General features: G+C 49.4%; 1 protein-coding gene across 6 annotated transcripts; it reads right to left on the reverse strand.

Annotated features, from left to right (window-relative positions):
- Nucleotides 1-834: 834 nt before the first annotated feature.
- ACAD8 (acyl-CoA dehydrogenase family member 8) lies at nucleotides 835-18821 on the reverse strand. 6 transcript variants are annotated; one of them, XM_029208699.1, is made up of 12 exons: nucleotides 18676-18811; nucleotides 14790-14909; nucleotides 14250-14350; nucleotides 13645-13814; nucleotides 12921-13030; nucleotides 12445-12521; nucleotides 11987-12124; nucleotides 8486-8621; nucleotides 8306-8403; nucleotides 4784-4936; nucleotides 4114-4216; nucleotides 835-1651 (listed from the first exon to the last, which is right to left on the reverse strand). In XM_029208699.1, the coding sequence occupies exons 1-12, from the start codon at nucleotides 18782-18784 to the stop codon at nucleotides 1599-1601; spliced, it is 1368 nt and encodes a 455-aa protein (XP_029064532.1). In that variant the 5' UTR covers nucleotides 18785-18811; the 3' UTR covers nucleotides 835-1598. The 6 variants fall into 6 exon arrangements, 5 of the variants coding, with proteins under 5 accessions (XP_029064532.1, XP_029064535.1, XP_029064536.1 ...); XM_029208702.1 differs by lacking the exon at nucleotides 18676-18811 and adding an exon at nucleotides 18435-18647; XM_029208700.1 differs by lacking the exon at nucleotides 835-1651 and adding an exon at nucleotides 2278-3918.
- Nucleotides 18822-18949: the final 128 nt, after the last annotated feature.

Consider the following 18949-nt stretch of genomic DNA (forward strand, 5'->3'; position numbering starts at 1 on the left):
CTCTCAGTGGATTAATCTCATCACATCTTCCTCATTAAAAGCCTTCCGTGGCTCTCCACTGCTCGGCCTTCGTAAGGCTGCATCCAGATTGAACTTAAATCTTTCCATCCCGGGACTGCCCTGCAGAAGCAAAGTGTCAACAGCTCCCACTCACAGCCTGCACTTTTCCTGCTCCTGGTTCTTTCCTGTCTGAAGCTGACTTTCTTGGTTATCTTTAAACACCACACATTATCATAAAGGCTGAATTTGAATTCCTACTTTCTCCATGAATTCCTTCCTACAACACTTGTGCCACATCATTGTCTCTTCTGTAGACTCATCGTTATCTTGCACTGCAGCTGTGGAGTTAGGCTTCTGAAGGCGGAAATTTAACTTCAGCTTCGCGGCAGACCCACAGCCTGTCCCCCTGCACTACCCAGTACAGTGCCTTAGACTTCGAGGTCAAAACAGAAAACACCTGTCGTAGCTAAGGGCACCTATGTCGGTCTCTCTAAACACTGACTTATAGTTAAAAAACATACCTTGGATATTTCTTTTATAGAGATGAGATGAAATAATGCAATGATCGTTTATAACAGGGTTCTCTAAAAAGTCTACATCTTTGGGTATTACTTTAAATCTACTTTCATAAATCCTAAACACTACTTGCTTTACAAGGCTATTAATAATTTAAGGAACCTATTTTTAAAAAGTCAACTTGGTCAAGGAGAGATTTTTGTTTATTATCCCAAAGTCTAGTTAAATGTTTAATTAAATGTAATAAAAATTTAAAAAATAGTCGTGAAGGCTTATTTAGAAAGAAAATAAAAACCAGTAGACCTGAAAATGGTACAGAGAGGGGTAGATTTATTAATGTAGTGATTAAAAACATTTAAAAAGAGGAGCAAAAAAGCAAAAACTCAGAAAAAAAGTATACTCAAAGCACTTATAAGGAAATGTCACAGGAACTTCAAATACCATTCCCAGACCACATGCTTCTAAAACAACAAGTCTTCACAGTTCCAAACAATCTCAGCCCTTGACATTCAGATAGTCCAGAAGTGCAGATACGCCCTAAATCTCAGCTTAGGAGAAGGATTTCCAAACACTCATTTCATCATGATTTACATTCAGAGGAGGAGTTGCTGCAAAGGAAGAGCAGCCCACGGAAACCTTCTGCGTCTTCAGCCGAGGCACAAAGAACAGAAAAAGACAGGAAGACGCTTTCTCTCCATTTCTCCTTTCCCACACCTTTGCTTTACAGTCAGGAAAAACCCTCAACAGAAGTACCCAGATTCCCAGAAGAGGGATCTGGTGAACCAGCAAAATGCAGACAAATCAAGACTGTGGATCCAGGAAAGGACAGTGGTTTCGTGGTCAGTGTTCTGGTCACCCTCCGCGTCAGGAAAACAAGGCGGCACGTCTTCTTATAACGTTCCAGCCAGGGCAGCTCCGGCCGTCCTCCAGGTGCCGCCCTCCAGGTGCCACCCTCCAGCTGACGCTGTGATGGTGCCCTGGACAAGCACAGCCCCTCCAGCGCGTCCTGGACTCACTGTGACAGCGCCGTCCACATGGAACCACTCGACACTGATCCTCGCATCGGAGCCTCAGTCCAGGGGCTACTCCTGCAGCAGGCTTCTTGAGATCAGTATCCGCATCACTTCGTTGCTGCCTGCAAGAGCGAGAGAGGACGGAGGGGCTTAGGAGCTGCCGGGCCTGAGAGTCAGCAAAGCTCTGACTAGGGATGTAAAGGGCAACGTCGCTTTTTTTTTTTTTGCGGTACACGGGCCTCTCACTGTTGTGGGCTCTCCCGTTGCGGAGCACAGGCTCCGGACGCGCAGGCTCAGCGGCCATGGCTCACCAGCCCAGCCGCTCCGCGGCACGTGGGATCTTCCCGGACTGGGGCGTGAACCCACGTCCCCTGCATCGGCAGGTGGACTCTCAACCACTGTGCCACCAGGGAAGCCCGGCAACGTCGCTTTTTATCTTGAAAGATGTCAGGGAGTGAGGAAAAAATTTACCTTTAAAAAACCCTCTATATATGGACATATATACACTACCAAACGTAAAATAGCTAGTGGGAAGCAGCCGCACAGCACAGGGAGATCAGCTCAGTGCTCTGTGACCACCTAGAGGGGTGGGATAGGGAGGGTGGGAGGGAGACACAAGAGGGAGGCGATATGGGGATACATGTATACGTGTAGCTGATTCACTTTGTTATAAAGCAGAAACTAACACACCATTGTAAAGCAATTATACTCCAATAAAGATGTTAAAAAAAAAAAGTAACCTCTCCTGATAGTAAAAGCAAACAAAATAAAACAGCAGAACATCCAATAGTATACGTAGTATAACTCTATTTTAAAAAAATGTATCTATGGGGGCTGAGATGAATTGGGAGATTGGGATTGACATATACACACTATGTATAAAACAGATAACTAATGAGAACCTACTGTATAGCACAGGGAACTCTACTCATTGCTCTGTGGTGACCTAAATGGGAAGGAAATCCAAAAAAGAGAGGATGCATGCATACATATAGCTGATTCACTTTACTGTACAGCAGAAACTAACACAACATTGTAAAGCAACTATACTCCAATAAAATTAACTTTAAAAAATGTATCTATACAAGCGCAGAAAAAGGTCCAAAAGAAGATATTTTTGGTCTTAAACATAAAAGGAGCCCAAAGTATTAGTTCTGATGTCAAAACATGAATGATCTTTTTTCTTTTTTAACTTTTCCTATATTTTGTAAGTCTTCAACAATAAATATACCAACATCACTGGTAATCAGAAAACTGAATTTTAAAATAACAAAAACATTTTCCCTGAAAGAAGGGGGGGTCAGTTGCTTGCTTCATTTTTCCACTCTTTTTTTATTTTATTTTATTATTTCCACTCTTTTTAATGCAAAAAGAAATATTGACCACCATGAGGAATGACTAATCACACATCTCGAATAAAATCAAAGCTGAAATTTCCTATCTTTCCAATAACAAAGTCTGGGGTGAAACAAGTGACGAAGACCAGTGCGCACATTTTCCTACAAGTGGATGATGGTGTGGCCTGAAATAAGCATATCGGGCTTTTCTCAGTTATTCTAACAGGGTTGAAAGAGTCAGAATGAAGGGAAGTCTCCCACACTCACCAAGGCTGGAAAGCAACAGCCACGTACGACTGGAGTCACAGAAGGAATGAGGCGACGGGTTTGGCCTGCACACTAGCAACCCTGCTCATAAACACGCTTTAGGGACAAGGTTTGCAGCAGAAAGCAGATACTGAAGCCTGTGACTTGGACATGACGCCCCGTGGTGGCTCTCAATGTGGCTCCCAGACAGGCAGGAGCAACCTCCCTGAACCCTCGTTAGAGATGCAGATCCCCAGGCCCACCCAAGACCCATGGAGTCAGAAGCTCTGTGCTCACAAATCCTCCCAGTGGTCCTGACGCTGGTCGGGTCTGAGAAGGATGCTTCAGAAGCCACAGGGAGGCTGGTGCTTCCTTCAGGTTCCTTTACTCAAAGTCACTTCCACAAGCCTTTGCCTCATCCGCTGCCTTTGCTACAGTGTAACCACCTCAGCTGCCTACTGGCTAAACAACAGTCATGTAATTTGAAGATTTCCAAACCAGCGTGGAGTGGAGAAGGCCCTGCAGAGCCCGACGCCAGCAGCTTACCCATCTCCTGCCCGTGGGCCTGTGATCGGCAAGAAGATGCCCGTGTGTGACAATTAATTTACTGAAAGCTCCATTAGCAACACTGATGGTCATGATCAGTGTGTAGAGGCTGGAGATCAAACTAGCTCACATCTACCCTGGAAGTTACTGTGGAGAAGTCCTGGGATCTCTGAGGACCAAGTATTTTACAACAGTGAAGAACAGCCGCTGCTGCAGTTTTCAAAATGCTTTCTCGGATGTTATCTTCGTTTGCGCTGTCTCTATAAATGACAAAGGCAAAGAGCAGGAGGGGGGTGACTCGGTGACTTCCCGGCCCCCAGGCCAGGTCAGGACGGCACAGCAGGCCCCTCCAGAGGGGGCCAGGAGCAAGGAGGGAGGAGGAAGACAGGAAGCACGGCGACAGACAGCAGGGGTGACGGCTCCGAAAGGGAGAGAACCACCTTGGCCACTTTTACCTTCGAGGATCTGATGGACCCTGGAGTCCCGCATGTACTGCTGGACCGCGCAGTCCTTCAGGTAGCCGTAGCCCCCGTGCATCTGCAGGGCCTGGTTGCAGATCTGCAGGGACACAGGGATTAGATACCTCGGATTCTGAGAAGGCTCCGGAACAGGGGTTCCTCTCTCCGCCCCAGCCCTGATCTGGCTGCCTGCCCTGAGCCAACGTGAGGGAGGTGAAGGTGCCAGCCAGGCCAGAGGGGCTCCGGTTCTGTGTGCACGGGGACAACGAGGGAAGTCTGCCTCCTGAGCGAGCTAGTCCCCACCCACGAGGGACTCAGAGGCCTCTGCCCTTCTCGCCTGCTGTCTGCAGGGAGAGGCTGCCCGCCCCACACCAGCTGGAGTTCTGGTGAGCGGCAGATGCAGCCTCGCTGTGGAAATGGCTCTGTTCCTGACATTTAAACAGTGCTGTGGTCTGACCCTTCTTCCAAAGGCAGCATCTCACCCAGCGCACAGTCAAAGGGCAGAGACAAAACCTGATGTGCGGCGGCGTGGAGCAGGTGAAGTGCCGGCCGAGCGCCCACGTGGGCCTCTCCTGAGTAACTGACGCCTTACGCAGCGTTCCAGGAGCAGCTGGGCGGCCCGCCACAGGCCGGTCACCCAAGAGAGGCAGACAGCAGCACCACTCACCGCAAAGCATTCGTCTGTAGCGAAGAGCTTGGCCATGGAGCACAGGGCCACCGCATCCTCACGTTCCTCCTGCAGAGCCACGGCTGCGTTGCGGATCATCAGCCGTGAGGCCACCAGCCTGGCCACCATATCTGCCAGTTTGAACTGCAGGTACTGCAGTGAGAGGAGAGAAGAGAACCAGACACACAGACAGGCTCAGAGAGCCACCTCTAACCGGGCCGCTTCTAAGGGGCCCCAGGCTCCACAAAGAATGTGCCTCGTTAAGTTCTAAGTCCACTGCACTCCCTGCACTTCAGCATCTCGCCTCCTTAGGAAGACGCTCCCTCTGTCTGTCCCTTCCACCTACAACCAGTAAAACGCCCACAGCTCTGCCCGGCACGCCCTGGGGCCCCGAGCCCCTGCACACCTCACGGGGTGTGGGCTGGGACCCAGCACGGGCAGGGCCAGGAAGCAGTGGACGTGGTGCCTGAGACCCCTGCCCCGGCAGCAGCAGCACAGGCCATAGCAGCGCCCCGAACCCAACAAGCTAGACACAGCAGGGTGCCTGCGACCCCAGCTCCGGCCCCGCCCCCCCGCCTGCTGTGGTGGCAGTGCTCGTGACCCAGGCAACCCCGAATGTGGCAGAGGTGCCCGCCGTCCGGTGCCCCTTGAGGCGACATCAGCCACAGGCACAGCCCCGGGCACAGCAAGCACCAGCACGCCCAGCGCAGCACCTCTGGCAGCAGCGGCAGAGGCAAGAGAAACCAAAGCCCACACTACAGAGCCACCTGCTGAAAACCAAAGGAAAGTTAGAACCAAGTAAAAAAGCTCTACCCAAGAAGGTACTGGCTACTTCAAATGGGCCAGCAGAGGAACAACTCACCAAGCACCATGCAGAAGCACGGCAACACGTGGGACCACAGAAAGACGACAATTCTCCAGAAACCAGACTTGAAGTCATGGAATACTGGGACCTAACTGATGGAGAATTCAAAATAGCTGCATCAGGAAACTCGACGAGTTACGAGAAAAGTCAGATGGGCAGTTCAGTGAGCTCAGGAATAAAACTAATGAACAGAAGGACTACTCTACCAAGAGACTGAAACTCTAAGAAAGAATCAAACCAAAATTCTGGAGCTGAAGAACTCAATAAATGAGATGGAAAATGCATTAGAGGGCTATGGGGGTCGAGCCGACCACAAGGAAGAGGGAATTAGTGAGCTCCAAGACGGAAATCTAGAAATGATTCAGGTAGGAGGGGAGAGAGAACTAAGATTAAAAACACAGAATCCTACGAGAGCTATCCCACTCCATCAGGAAGAGCAACAGAAGGACAGTGGGCATCCCAGAAGGAAAAGACAGGGGAAAGGAGCACAGAGCTTGTTTACAGAAGTTAAGAGCTGAGGGCTTCCCTGGTGGCATAGCGGTTAAGAATCCGCCTGAGAATGCAGGGGACACGGGTTCGAGCTCTGGTCTGGGAAGATCCCACATGCTGCAGAGCAACTAAGCCCATGCACCACAACTACTGAGCCTGCGCTCTAGAGCCTGTGAGCCACAAGTACTGAAGCCTGCGCACCTAGAGCCCGTGCTCTGCAACAAGAGAAGCCACCGCAATGAGAAGCCCGCACACCACAAGGAAGAGTAGCCCCCACTCACTGCAACTAGAGAAAAGCCCGTGGGCAGCAACAAAGACCCAACACGGCCAAAAATAAAATAAAAAAAAAGAAGTAAAAGCTGAGAGTGTCCCAAACCTGGGGAAGGAACTGGATACACAAGTCCATGAAACTAAGAGAACACCTAATTATCTCAACGCAAAAAGATCTTCTCCAAGACACATAATATTAAAACTGTCCACAGTCAATGACAAAGAAAGAATTTTAAAGGCAGTCAGAAAAAAAGGGCAATAACCTACAAAGGAACCCCATTAGGTTAAGGGTGGAACAGAACTATCTTACAATCCAGCCGTTCCACTTATGGTTTTTTTCCAAAGAATATGAAAACACTAATTCAAAAAGATACATGCACCTCTATGTTCACTGCAGCACTATTTACAACAGCCAAGATATGGAAGCAACCTAAGTGCCTATCAATAGATAAAGAAGACGGGGTGTACGTATACAATGGAATATTACTCAGCCATAAAAAAGAATGGAATCTTGCCTTTTGTGACAACATGGATGGACCTAGAGGATATTATGTTAAGAGAAATAAGTCAGACAGAGAAAGACAAATACCATATGATTTCACTCATACGAAGAGTCTAAAACACACACGATAAATGAATGCACAAAACAAAACAACACCACATAGATACAGAGAACAGACTGGTGGTTACCAGAGAAGAAGGGGGTGGGGGGAGGGTGAAATGGGTAAAGGAGATCAACTGTTATGCTGATTGATGGAAATCAGACTTTCAGTGGTGAGCTCACTGTAGTGTATACAGAAATCCAATTATAATGTATACATGAGGGACTTCCCTGGTGGTCCAGCGGATAAGACTCCACGCTCCCAATGCAGGGGACACGGGTTTGATTCCTGGTCAGGGAACTAAGACCCCACATGCCGCATGCCACACGGTGCAGGCAAAAAAAAAAAAAAAAAAGTATACATGAAACATATAATGTTATAAACCAGCATTACCTCAATAAAGAAAAAAGAAAGAAAAACTGGAACACAAGCAAAAGAAAAAAGAGATAAATCATCTAATCCCATACCCCTGAAATAATTACTTCTTGCATTTTTCAGATGTATCCCTGAAAATGTTTCATTAATATTTATACAGGGACTTCCCTGGTGGTCCAGTGGTTAAGACTTCACCTTTCAATTCACGGGGTGTGGGTTCAATCCCCAGTCAGGGAGCTAACATCCCACCTGCCTTGCTGCCAAAAAATCAAAACATAAAACAGAGCAATATTGTAACAATTCAATAAAGACTTAAGAAAAAAAATGGTCCACATCAAAAAAAAAAATCTTTTAAAAGAAATTTAGGGCTTCCCTGGTGGCGCAGTGGTTAAGAATCCGCCTACCAACGCAGGGGACACGGGTTCGAGCCCTGGTCTGGGAAGATCCCGCATGCTGCGGAGCAACTAACCCCATGCACCACAACTACTGAGCCTGTGCTCTAGAGCCTTCGAGCCACAACTACCGAAGCCTGCTCACCTAGAGCCCGTGCTCCACAACAAGAGAAGCGCCCGCGATGAGAAGCCCCCGCTCGCCGCAACTAGAGAAAGCTGTGCACAGCAGTGAAGAACAAAAGCAGCCAAAGACAGACAAGTAAATTAATTAAAAAAATTTATACATATTCATGTATTCTGTAAACAAAGCAGAAGCATACTCCTCTAAAATGTCGTGCTTTTTCTTGCCAGTCAATGTATCACGAATCTTTTCACGACTATAAGCAAAAATTATTAAACAATTATTGACAGAAATAGAGCACAAGTTCTGGCTGAAATGGGGGCAGAACCCACAAGAGACATCAGGGCCCCACAGTTGTAGAGAATGTTCTAGAGACAAGAGCAAAAGCTAGGACACCGGGGAAGTTACCTGGTTACTGGCCAGGGGCTCTCCAAACTGCTTCCGGACCTTGAGGTGGTCTCGGGTGAGGATGACCGAAGCATAAGCAGCGCCCAGAGAGCAGGACGCTAGGAAGGACGGTACCAACACGTCAAGTGAGCCAGGGGACCGTGCTGCCCGCCCGCCGCTCCTGCCCCCTGGGGTCCTCACCGACATTGATCCTCCCCCCGTTCAGTCCTCTCATGGCAATGAGGAAGCCCTGGCCCTCGTCCCCGATCCTGTTGGCCACAGGGACAGCACAGTCTTCAAAGATCACCGCTCGGGTCGGCTGTGAGTTCCACCCCACCTGGCAAAAATCAGGGGCTGTGTGGCTGCCCAGAAGTTGACCGCTCAGGGCAGCATCCTGTCCACCAGGCTCTCCTATCCCTGGACTTAGTCCCTCGGGAACTTCAATGAGCAAAAATAGAAAGGTCACACAAATATCTGTCGACTCAGGTTTTTCTCTTTCAGCTCAACATTTTCAACACATTAAGAGCATCTACTTCCTAGTGCCCACTCCACCAGACCAACCTGTCCCCAAACATTTCCCACCGCTTCCTTCAGGATCGGGCAGAACCCTCCTCCTTTGTGGCACCTCCATGAGTATATTCTTCTATAAAAAACGTTGACGGTATAAGGATTACTCGGAGTATGTGTCCTCTTATAAGGACAGCGCAAGGATCATAATGACCAAGAGCCACCCTCGTCCTTTGAAGAGCTCAGCGTTTTTGCACGTGGTGCCGTAACGTCTACCACGCTGGCCATCGGCTGCACAGACCTGGCGAGATGCAGGCACTGGCGCGTGGGAGCCAATCACAAACACCTTCTCTCAGCTTGGCTGCCGGTGACGTCACCCTGGTGACATCATCCCGGTGACATCACCCCGGAAGCCAGAAATCGGTCCGGGGAGAGTATTTCCACCACAGAAACTGGCAAACACTGCACATGAGGGGCTTCTTGGTGTCTGCTTTTCCCAGGGAGCTGAGGCTCAGTGAGGCAGATCCTGAAGAGCACAAGACCAGACAAAGCCCCCGGCTCCCCGACAGCTGAGAGCCCCACTGCCCTCGTTCAGGGCTCCCTGCCGTGGGAAGAGGCGCTCCACCCACAGCCTTTTATTTAAGGTTTTTCTTCGAAGAGAACGGCTCAGTCCTTCTCTTCTGTCCGTCACCCTGTACCCTCGATTCCACTCAAACTGTTCTGCGACCTGTGCGGCTGGCCTGTTGACCATACTTCTGCTTCTCCTCTCCCTCCCCGGAAGCACTCCCATCTCCAACCTCCGTCAAAGTCGAGCTTCGCTGGAACCTCCTGAGGCCCTTCCGGTCGCCTGAGCCAGCACTGACCTCGCTGTCTTTCAGGCCCCCAAGTCTGAAACCTTCCCACACTGGCCTGTGTGGTCTCCCTGGAACTTACCTCCCATCCAGAACATACACACCTGGAACGGCAGATCTTAACGACAGCCAATCATAAGAGAACCACATACAAACAGCTGCTACCTCCTAGCCCCTTCCTGTGAAAGCAGCTCCCTTCTCCCCTGGGCAGAGAACGCCGCTCCTCAACCCCCAGAGCCCCTGGGAAGCTGCAGCCAGAAAGAAGACCCTCCTCCCCGGCCCTCCGGCAGCCCCGGCCGCCCAGGACCAGGGGAGCCCTGTCCCGTCCATCTGTCTTTCCTTCCACAGACTGCCTTCCCACCGCCACCCCTCCTACGGGAAAACGCATTCTTCTGTACGAAACCTTTTAACAATTAAATCCAAGATAAAACAGTTCCTCACACCACTTTCCCATAAAGCCAATGCAGAACTGGTTGTTTAAAGCTCTCAGCTACAAAATGTGCTCAGTACGCCAAGTCAAAGCATGTGCCTGCAGGAAAGACGGCCATGCGGCTGGAGAGAAAGACCCGCTGCTCAGGCCATCACGGCAGCCAAATCAGCCATGGCGATCAGTGGGTGACCCTGCACCCCGCCTGCGCAGCCCTGCCTGCCTCTCCAACTTCATCTCACACCGTTCCCTTTGCTCACGACCCCCCGGCCACACGGAGAGGCTCTGGCTTCTTCAAACAGGCTCATCCTGCCCCCACCTCGGGCCCTCTGTCCCACTGCCGTCTCTGCCCAGAACCCTCCTCACGGCCGGCTCCCGTGACGCTGCAGACCTCATCTCAAAGGACACCTCATCTTCAGAGAGTCGTCTGTCCCTACCCTGAGAAGCTCTCCTCCGTCCACGTCGCAGCCTCCAGCCTGCCTTCCTCCCTTGCCCTGAGCGCTGATGGAAGGCACCGTGTTGGTTCCTGCGCCCGCCCTCCACCCTGCTGCTAACAGGCCAATTCTACAGGGCGGGGCGCGTCTGTGCAGCCCCTGCTCTGTCCCACCACTCGGTACAGTGGACCCCTGCTAGCTGCTCAATGAATGAGACGCCCTTCCAAATTCCCCACACATTATAGGACACGTAAAGCAAGACGAATAATTAAGAAGAAAACAAGCAAAAAGAGATACGATATATATGCTTAAAAGCGAGAGGAGACAGAAAGTAAAGGTAAAGAGACGCTTTTTGTTTATGGAATTTACTTACAGTTTTTCTCCAGGCCCTAACCTTGTCAGCTTTGGTATGCTATCAACCGATACCAGAAACACCGATGTGCTGAAATAATCATCACTATCTCTATAGGCACAAACACCAGAATCAGTATAACTTGGTCCTGTAAAATTATGTCAGGCTCCGTGTCAGTCTGTCTTATAATCCCAAACAGACATCCCTAGGATTAAGAAGTCTTAGAGCTACCTATCTCATATACCACGTGTACACAGCTTACATAGCTTATAAAGGTAAGACGATGTCTTATAATCCCAGACAAGCTGTGGTGATTCTTGTACCCCCAGGAGCGAGTGTAAGCCTTTGCAGAGTCTGTGTCTAGCAGGTCCTGCTTTCCTGTACAAGAGAAGGGCACTGAACCTCTGAACTCCTAGCAGCTACAAAGGATCAGGAAGGTCATGAAGGGACGAATGGGGAACCGGGGAGCCAGGAGAGGAGAGGTAGATTAGGGGCCATTTCATTACTGACTTCTCTCCAAAAGCTCCAACTCTAACAGTACCTGCTGGAGGTGGAGGCCAGTCACCTGGCCTGGCCCACCTGACTAGATCCCACCCTCATCACCAGTGACAGTTACATAACCACAGGTCTACTGTTCATGGCCTGGCTACTTCTTAATCCTAAAAACGTCTTCTCGAAGCCTATGGAAACACTCTTCCTCTTACATTACTGAAAGACCCACAATCACTTCCAGTGAGTTTTACTGTATTTTTATTTGGAGAAGAAAAGTGGCCCATATGCTTTTCATTCTTGAGACCTCTAGTCTTCTGTAAGCATTTCCTCCTGGGGGAACAAGAGGGCATCAAGATAAGAAGGTAGATAAGAGATACAGGCCAACAGTGGCTGCAGGAGAGATGACAGAGAAATCCCTCCCATTGATGAACTTCCTGGCAAATGTTGCCACTTCACCAGCGGTCCAGCGCACTCTGACAATGCCCTATCCCACCTGATACACTGTCGAAACCCTGATTGAAGCAACAGCCTCCAAGGCCAGTGAGCCAGTGTGGAACCCATTTCCCGAAACAGAGCAGAGGCTGATCTGGCAGAAGCAAGAGGCTCACAACCTGACTCTCCCCGTCCAACCGCACTCACCTTTCTCTCCTTCTTGCCGAAGCTGAGGCCAGGGGTCCCCTTCTCAACAACTATGCATGAGATGCCTTTGGGGCCTGGTCCTCCTGTTCGGCACATGACCACATAGATGTCTGCTTCGCCTCCACCACTGATGAAGGCCTGCGGGTTTGGAGAGGGGAAAACACTGCGGTCCCCCGACGATGGGACAGTGAGAGATATGGTGGCACAGAGAAACTAAGGAGGGTTACAAAGAGCCGGCACTGAGGCTGTAAAAAGGACAGACACTAGTGAACGGAACTAAGTGGACTGAGACCAGAAGAGAAACAGTGACAGTGAACACGGGAAGTCGGCCTGAGGTTCCCTCCCACACGTACCACCCCCGGGAACGTTCCCTCGCGGACCTGGGGTCCAGGCTGTGGAGGCAGGAGGGGGACAGCCTCCGATCTGCCCGGGGAGGACCGAGGACGGCATGCTTGTACCTTGGAGCCACTGAGCACGTAATGATCTCCTCGTCGCTTGGCGGAGGTCAAGAGGGAGGCGGCATCACTCCCACTGCCTACGGCAGGGACAGGAGGGAAGCGTAGAGGTGGGAGAGAGCCTGGGAAGGTAAGGAAGCCCCGGCAAGGCTCTACCTGAGAAATCTTCCCTTACAAAAAACACCTCAGAGTTTGATACTTTAAAATCCATATGGCTGAGAAGCTCTCTATACTTGTGAAAACTGCATACGGCAATCAGACCCTTTTCCATCTCCCATCACACTAGCTTGCAAGGAGCCTCCTACAAGGAGGTTCTGGTCTGCAGCCTGGAAAGACTCTGCCCTAGAGAGCTCTTAGCCTGTGACATCAGGTCACGGCCATCAGGCACTCCTGGTCAACAACGGCTACACGTGCGGGGCTGAGAAGGCACGCCCCGTGATTTCCCATAAGCCACACCTCCTGCTGCACGGCAAACCCACCTGGTTCAGTGAGGCAGTAGGAAGCAAACTTCTCCATGGTACAGAGTGGAGGGCAAAACCTGTGCCTCTGTTCCTCACTTCCAAAGGTATCAATAATCCAGGCACACATGCTGACAGGTACACCAAGAAGAGACATTGACAGAGATAGAGACGGAAAAGAAAAGGAAATTTGAGGGGGGAGGGGAACGGGGCAGGAGAACAAAGGCAGCAAAGTAGAGTGAAACAGAACAGAGCGGGAAGGGAAAAGTCACAATTGAGAAGATTCATCTTTAAAGCAAAGGCCTGCATTAACATATTCCTGGGACACATACTACCCAGACGTACCCAGGGCCAAGGTATTTCCCACCTGGATGCTGTTCCTGCTATTTCTAGTTAGGTTAACTGAGCTCCCTAAAAATCAAGGAGTCACATGTCCTTTCCCAAATTAGTGGAGGCTTCATCTTTGGGCTGAGGAAAAGGGAACAGGCCCCAACCACTCTACTGGAGAAGTCTGTTTGGTACCAGGTCAATCTGGAATTTGGGAGAAGGCCAGCATTCTCTAAGCAACATACAAGATGACAGATTCAAGTCCAACAGGGAGCAGCAGACCTAAGTGCGAACTTTTAACTGTCTAGTCCTTCAAGGACAGCCAACCTGAAAAGAGCAACCTTTTCCCTGTTTATATAAACTTTCCCAGCCAGCCCGCACGAGCACGTCACTGTGCTTCCCGATCTTGGCCACTCACTTGTGGATGCTTATGTAGGCTGTGGTGCTGGTGCAGCCTGTGGCCAAGGCTTCAAAGATGACAGAGGTGTCGAGCCGTGACAGTCCAGACCCTCCTACATCTGTTCGTACGTAAATCCCCCCAAAGCCCAGCTGGGCTGCCTTCCGCATCACATCCACTGGGAACAGCTCCTGCGTACAAAGAGAGCAGGGTCATCAGTAAGTTATTCACAGATGGCCTTTTCTTTAGAGGGCACAAGGAAGGATCAAGACGTTTGCACTCGGGAGAGAGCAGGGAGTCTCTTAACATGCCTTTTGTCATCTATATAGTGAAACCAGTTAAAATGCATTCTATAAGGACTGGTTTCTGGCATCAAAGTTTCTTTTTATCATCAATAGAATTGCCTTGGTTTAAGAGTGCCCAAATCTCTGTGCAATTAAAAAAAATGATATCTACAGGATGCGGAAGATGCTTTCCAGGAAAGGAATCACACCACTCCTGGAACTTGCATTCGCTGTGAGAGTTTTAAGTGGAGAATAAATACCAAACAATCTGGATCATAAGGAGGAGATAAGGGTCACTGCACGAGGCGTCTGTGGGGACATCCAGCACAGGAAAACCCGCACCTTCTGGTCCCACTCTGCCATGTTTGGCGCCATCTCCCGGGCAGCAAAGTTGAACGCCACTTTCTGGAACTCTTTCTGCTCTTCGTTTAGTCCCGTAGAAGCTGTGGGCAAGGCGGCATTTACTCAGAACCAGGACAGGAGTCAGGGAAGTGTACTGCAAGCAAGAAGCACCACGAAGCCCGGGCCGGCGGTGGACCTATGAGAGCATTCCCACATGGCACACCACCTCCAGCACCCACCGCTAATCAGCGTCTTGAGGTAGCATCACCTGCCTCCTTCCTTGTTTACTCCCAAACAGACTGGCTGACTTCATTTACCTTGTTACTTATTCTTTCAATACTCATCTTCATCTCTTCCTCCTCAAGAATCCACATTAAAGGAACAATAAACACACTGACCCTCAAATTATGATGAACATATTTTTCCTTCAGGATGTCCTGCATTTTCTGTATTGGAATCGGTGCGTATTTGTCTACCAGCTACAACAGTTTCATTTTAAAACATCAGTCAGGAAAGGAAGATACGTGTACTTTGGCTTACCTTCCAAATTAAGGAAAAGATCCTGTAACAAAGCTGTGCATTTGACAGTCACTGATAACAATGATAACGAGTCTTCCAGTGTTGAAAACATGGCTAAGGCCTTCCTAAATCCGTCTTCACCTAATGGATTCACAATTTTTAGAATATTTTCTTTCCTAACTGTTAATGCTGTGACTTTGGGTAACTCCTTCACTTCCAGGTCTAAGCTACTTAAAAGCTAAGGAAATGAACTGACTGAGCAATATCAAGGGACAGGTAGTGGAGCTTCATGAGGACAAGTTTCTCTAGAACCTTACACATTTTGTAAAAGACTATACTATTCCAGTATTTCATCAAGGGTGATACTCTTTAGGAGAAAGATATCTGCATGAGCCTACGTGAAATAGTGGCCACTCAATTCACAGTGTCGTTACTTTACAACTTTTCTTTAAAGAGCCAGTTCCCCGAATGACACGAACACTATTTATTTTCTATGTTTTTTTTCAAACACTGTGCAGAATGAGGTAGGACTCAATTGGAAAGCAGAGCGACAGGCCATCTAGCTGGTCATGTGGGCCTGAAATATCTTTCCCGTTTTGCAAGGTGATAAGACTTTCAGCTAGAGACAGGCCAGAAGCTAAAAGGGAAGAACCTAAGCAAAGCTCCTGTGAAAAACCACAACCTTTTGGGAACCGTGCAGAGAATCTAGAAATGAAAGGACCATGAATCCTGGGAGCCACCATGCAGAAGGGTCAGCAACCTGCACAGGGGGACAGACTTACGCTGCTCACGTTATCTTTCTTTTGTTTTCTTAGGACTGCCGTTTTGAAAGGACTGCCTGCCTCACATGTGCCAGGAAGAGATAACAGAGTGTCTGCTGCAGCTGGAGGCACAGTGGTGGCTGAGAAAACATCAGGGGAAGAGGAAGTGCTGGGCTCTGCACTGCTTTCTAAGGTTTCAGCCTTTTGGTCCTGGGGTGATGCTAAAGAGCACACCCGACCACGACTTCCTTCAGTGCCCGGCTGTCCTGCGCGGCCCTTCCCACTGAGAACAAGGGCAGGTGGCAGCATGTGTCTCTGGGTAGACCTGGGCCTCAGGAGTGGATGCTGTGTGAAGCAGGACAAAGCTGTCTGTCTGTAGCAGGACCCTCACCAAAATGGGAAACTCAGAAGTGAAGAGTTGTGAGGATTAAAGATGACGCTACCTTGAGAAGTCCAAAGCAGAAAACTACGTTGGGTGTTGCTCTCGGAAATGTGGTTAGGGATAAACAATTCATGGTTCCTTGCCTGGGAGTCGGGTCATTTTCCATTCACAAAAGAATACTGACTGAGTGTCTACCATGGAGCAGTGCTGGGGTGTCAAAGATGAAAATGGTCCATTCACCCAAAGGATGACATAAGTGGTGAGAAAGCAAACATCTGACTGTACATGGGCTACAAAACTTCCGTCCCAGCAAGAGCTCAATACGTGTCTACAGATATTATTATTAGTATTTGACAGAGTAAAACAAGTAGTTCAGGGTATAAAAGGTCTAAGAAGTAGATCTGAATTGCACACAAAGTGAGTAAGAGGGAATGCGTGTACACAAATCAGATGTACAGGCACACCTTGTTTCATTGCCCTTCATTTCTCTCTGCAGAATCTGTGTTTTTTACTAACTGAAGGTCTGTAGCAACCCTGTGTTGTCAAATGATGGTTAGGCTTTTTTAGCAATGAAGTATTTTTAAATTAAGGTATGGACATTGTTTTCTTAGACACAATGCTACTGCACACTTAATAGACTACAGTGCAGTGTAAACATAACTTTTACAAGTACCCGGAAAACAACAAAGTCGTTATTGCAGTATCTGCTTCATTACAGTGGTATGGAACCAAACCTGCAGTATCTCTGAGGTGCACCTGTATAAATACAACATAATTACATATTTATTTAAGATAGATAATAATCAATTCTAGATAATGGAATGCTAAGAAAAGGAGAACACTGCTTGGAGAAAAAAAGTGGAAAAGGCAAGCTAAAAAGTAAATTATACACAACAAAGCATAGTTACTGAGTAAAAATACCTAAGTTCTCAGAAAACATGCACTGGAAAACAAAACAAGACGAAAACCAGGAACTTCCCTGGTGGTGCAGTGGTTAAGAACCCACCTGCCAATGCAGGGGACACGGGTTCAAGCCTTGGTCCAGGAAGATCCCACATGCCACGGAGCAACTAAGCCTGTGCGCTACAACTACTGAGCCTGGGCTCTAGAGCCCGTGAGCCACAACTACTGAGCCCGTGAGCCACAACTACTGAGACCGCTGTGCCACAACTACTGAAGCCCGCGTGCCTAGAGCCCCGTGCTCCACAACGAGAAGCCACCGCAATGAGAACCCTGCGCACCACAACGAAGAGTAGCCCTGCTCGCTGCAACTAAAGAAAGCCCGCGTGCAACAACGAAGACCCAATGCAGCCAAAAATAAATAAATAAATAAATTTATTAAAAAAAGAATCTTTGAATGCATCCAAAGGCCAAACCTAGCCAGAGACTCAACAGTTCTGAGAATCCTGGTGCTCAAGGAACGCTTGGGAAGCTGCAGCAAATCACAATGAGGGAGCACTGGACAAGGAACCAGGCGTTCAAGATCTGGGTCTGCAACTATTAATTATACAATTTTCAGGAAGTCAGGCCTCCAGACTCCTCCCTCAGCCTCAGGTGCCCTGCTGTAAAACCAGGGGGCTGCACTAGACACTGAGCAAGTTTCCTCATCTGTAAAATGATATATCAGATATAATGAAAATCATAATGCTCTTAAAAATTACTTTTCACATTAAAATATGCCATGAATCAATGAGAAACCTTTGTTGATCGCTTCCATTAACTTGATATTCTAATATGTAGAATGATACACCTAAAGGACAGTTTTCTTTCATTTTACTAATTAAAAGAGCATTAAAAAGCACCTTCAACTGGTTGAAGTTACACCACTAGCCACCGGATATACTTATATTTAACCAATTTGTTGCCAATCAACAAAGGTGACCTTGCTTACCGAATTCTGAGGGCTAGGATAGGGTGGCACCCTGTGAAGGTGTTTTAGAACATTGAGAAGAAAACTGTCCTATACCTTGGCGTCCTTTACAGCTCTGGATGTCAAGCTAAGGCCCTCAGAAGCTACTCTGCTGTTTTCAAAACTGTCATTTATTAAAAATTTTAAAAAAGAAAGACTTCAAAAGAAAAAAGTGGTTAGGCGCCCGACAACGTCACAAAGTGTCTGGTTACCCCCTAGGCGGCCTAGGTCCCCCCCCCACTCCGTTACTGGCATCGAAATTATTTGCCTGGTGCCAGGAGACATTCAGATCTGTAAGCTCTGGTAGTTTCCCATTTGCAACAGGTTATTTTTCTGCATAAATTTCAACAGTTGAAGTGTTTTGTAGTTACAGGTGTTGTTCTATCATTTATATATGGGAGCAAACCTTGTATCACCGGAGATTTTGTTCACCAATCACAACCAGCCCCGGGCTTTTCACATCCTTACTGCCTTTAGAACCGATGGTTGTGATTTAAAAAAACAAAGTCACGAGCTTCCGCGGCGGAGCCCGTCGTTATCCGAAAGCAGATGGGTAACGACGTAGCTCCGAATTGTGAGAGGAAAGGTCGCAGGGGCGGTCTCGCGAAACGTACCGCCAGGTTCATAACGCAAAGCACGGTAAGGGCGGTCTGTACAAGGACGGACCAGCATCGGCCACCGGGCTGAGCCGCCGAGGGTCGCCCGCCCCCGGGGCCGCGCCACGTCTAAGCCGGGGAAATCACTAGGCCCGGGGCGCCCGGACAGGCCGACGCGGTGAATGAGGGCGGCCAGGCCGGCCAGGAGGGCGGCCGGGCCGGCCAGGTGGACGGACCCCTATCCCCGGGCGAGCCTTACGATCGATACAGGAGACCACGCCCCGCCGACCGCTTTCGGCGGGGGCCTGAAGCCCGCCGCGCAAGCCGCGCAGCCGCGCCCCGACACGCCACCACGGGACCCACAACATAGCCGCCGCCTGCTCCACTCCTTTCTGCTCGGGCCAAGGTCTGAGCGCCGGTGACCCCGACCGGCCGGCCACAAGGGCCGCGCCGCACGCACGCTGGGAGCTGTAGTGCGCGCCGTGGCCCCGCGTGCGGACTCGGGGCGCCTGCGCGAGGAGCCGGGACTACAA

This window comes from Monodon monoceros, unplaced genomic scaffold, assembly GCF_005190385.1.
Source record: "Monodon monoceros isolate NGI ecotype Baffin Bay Population unplaced genomic scaffold, NGI_Narwhal_1 Super_Scaffold_7, whole genome shotgun sequence".
NCBI lineage: Eukaryota > Metazoa > Chordata > Mammalia > Artiodactyla > Monodontidae > Monodon > Monodon monoceros.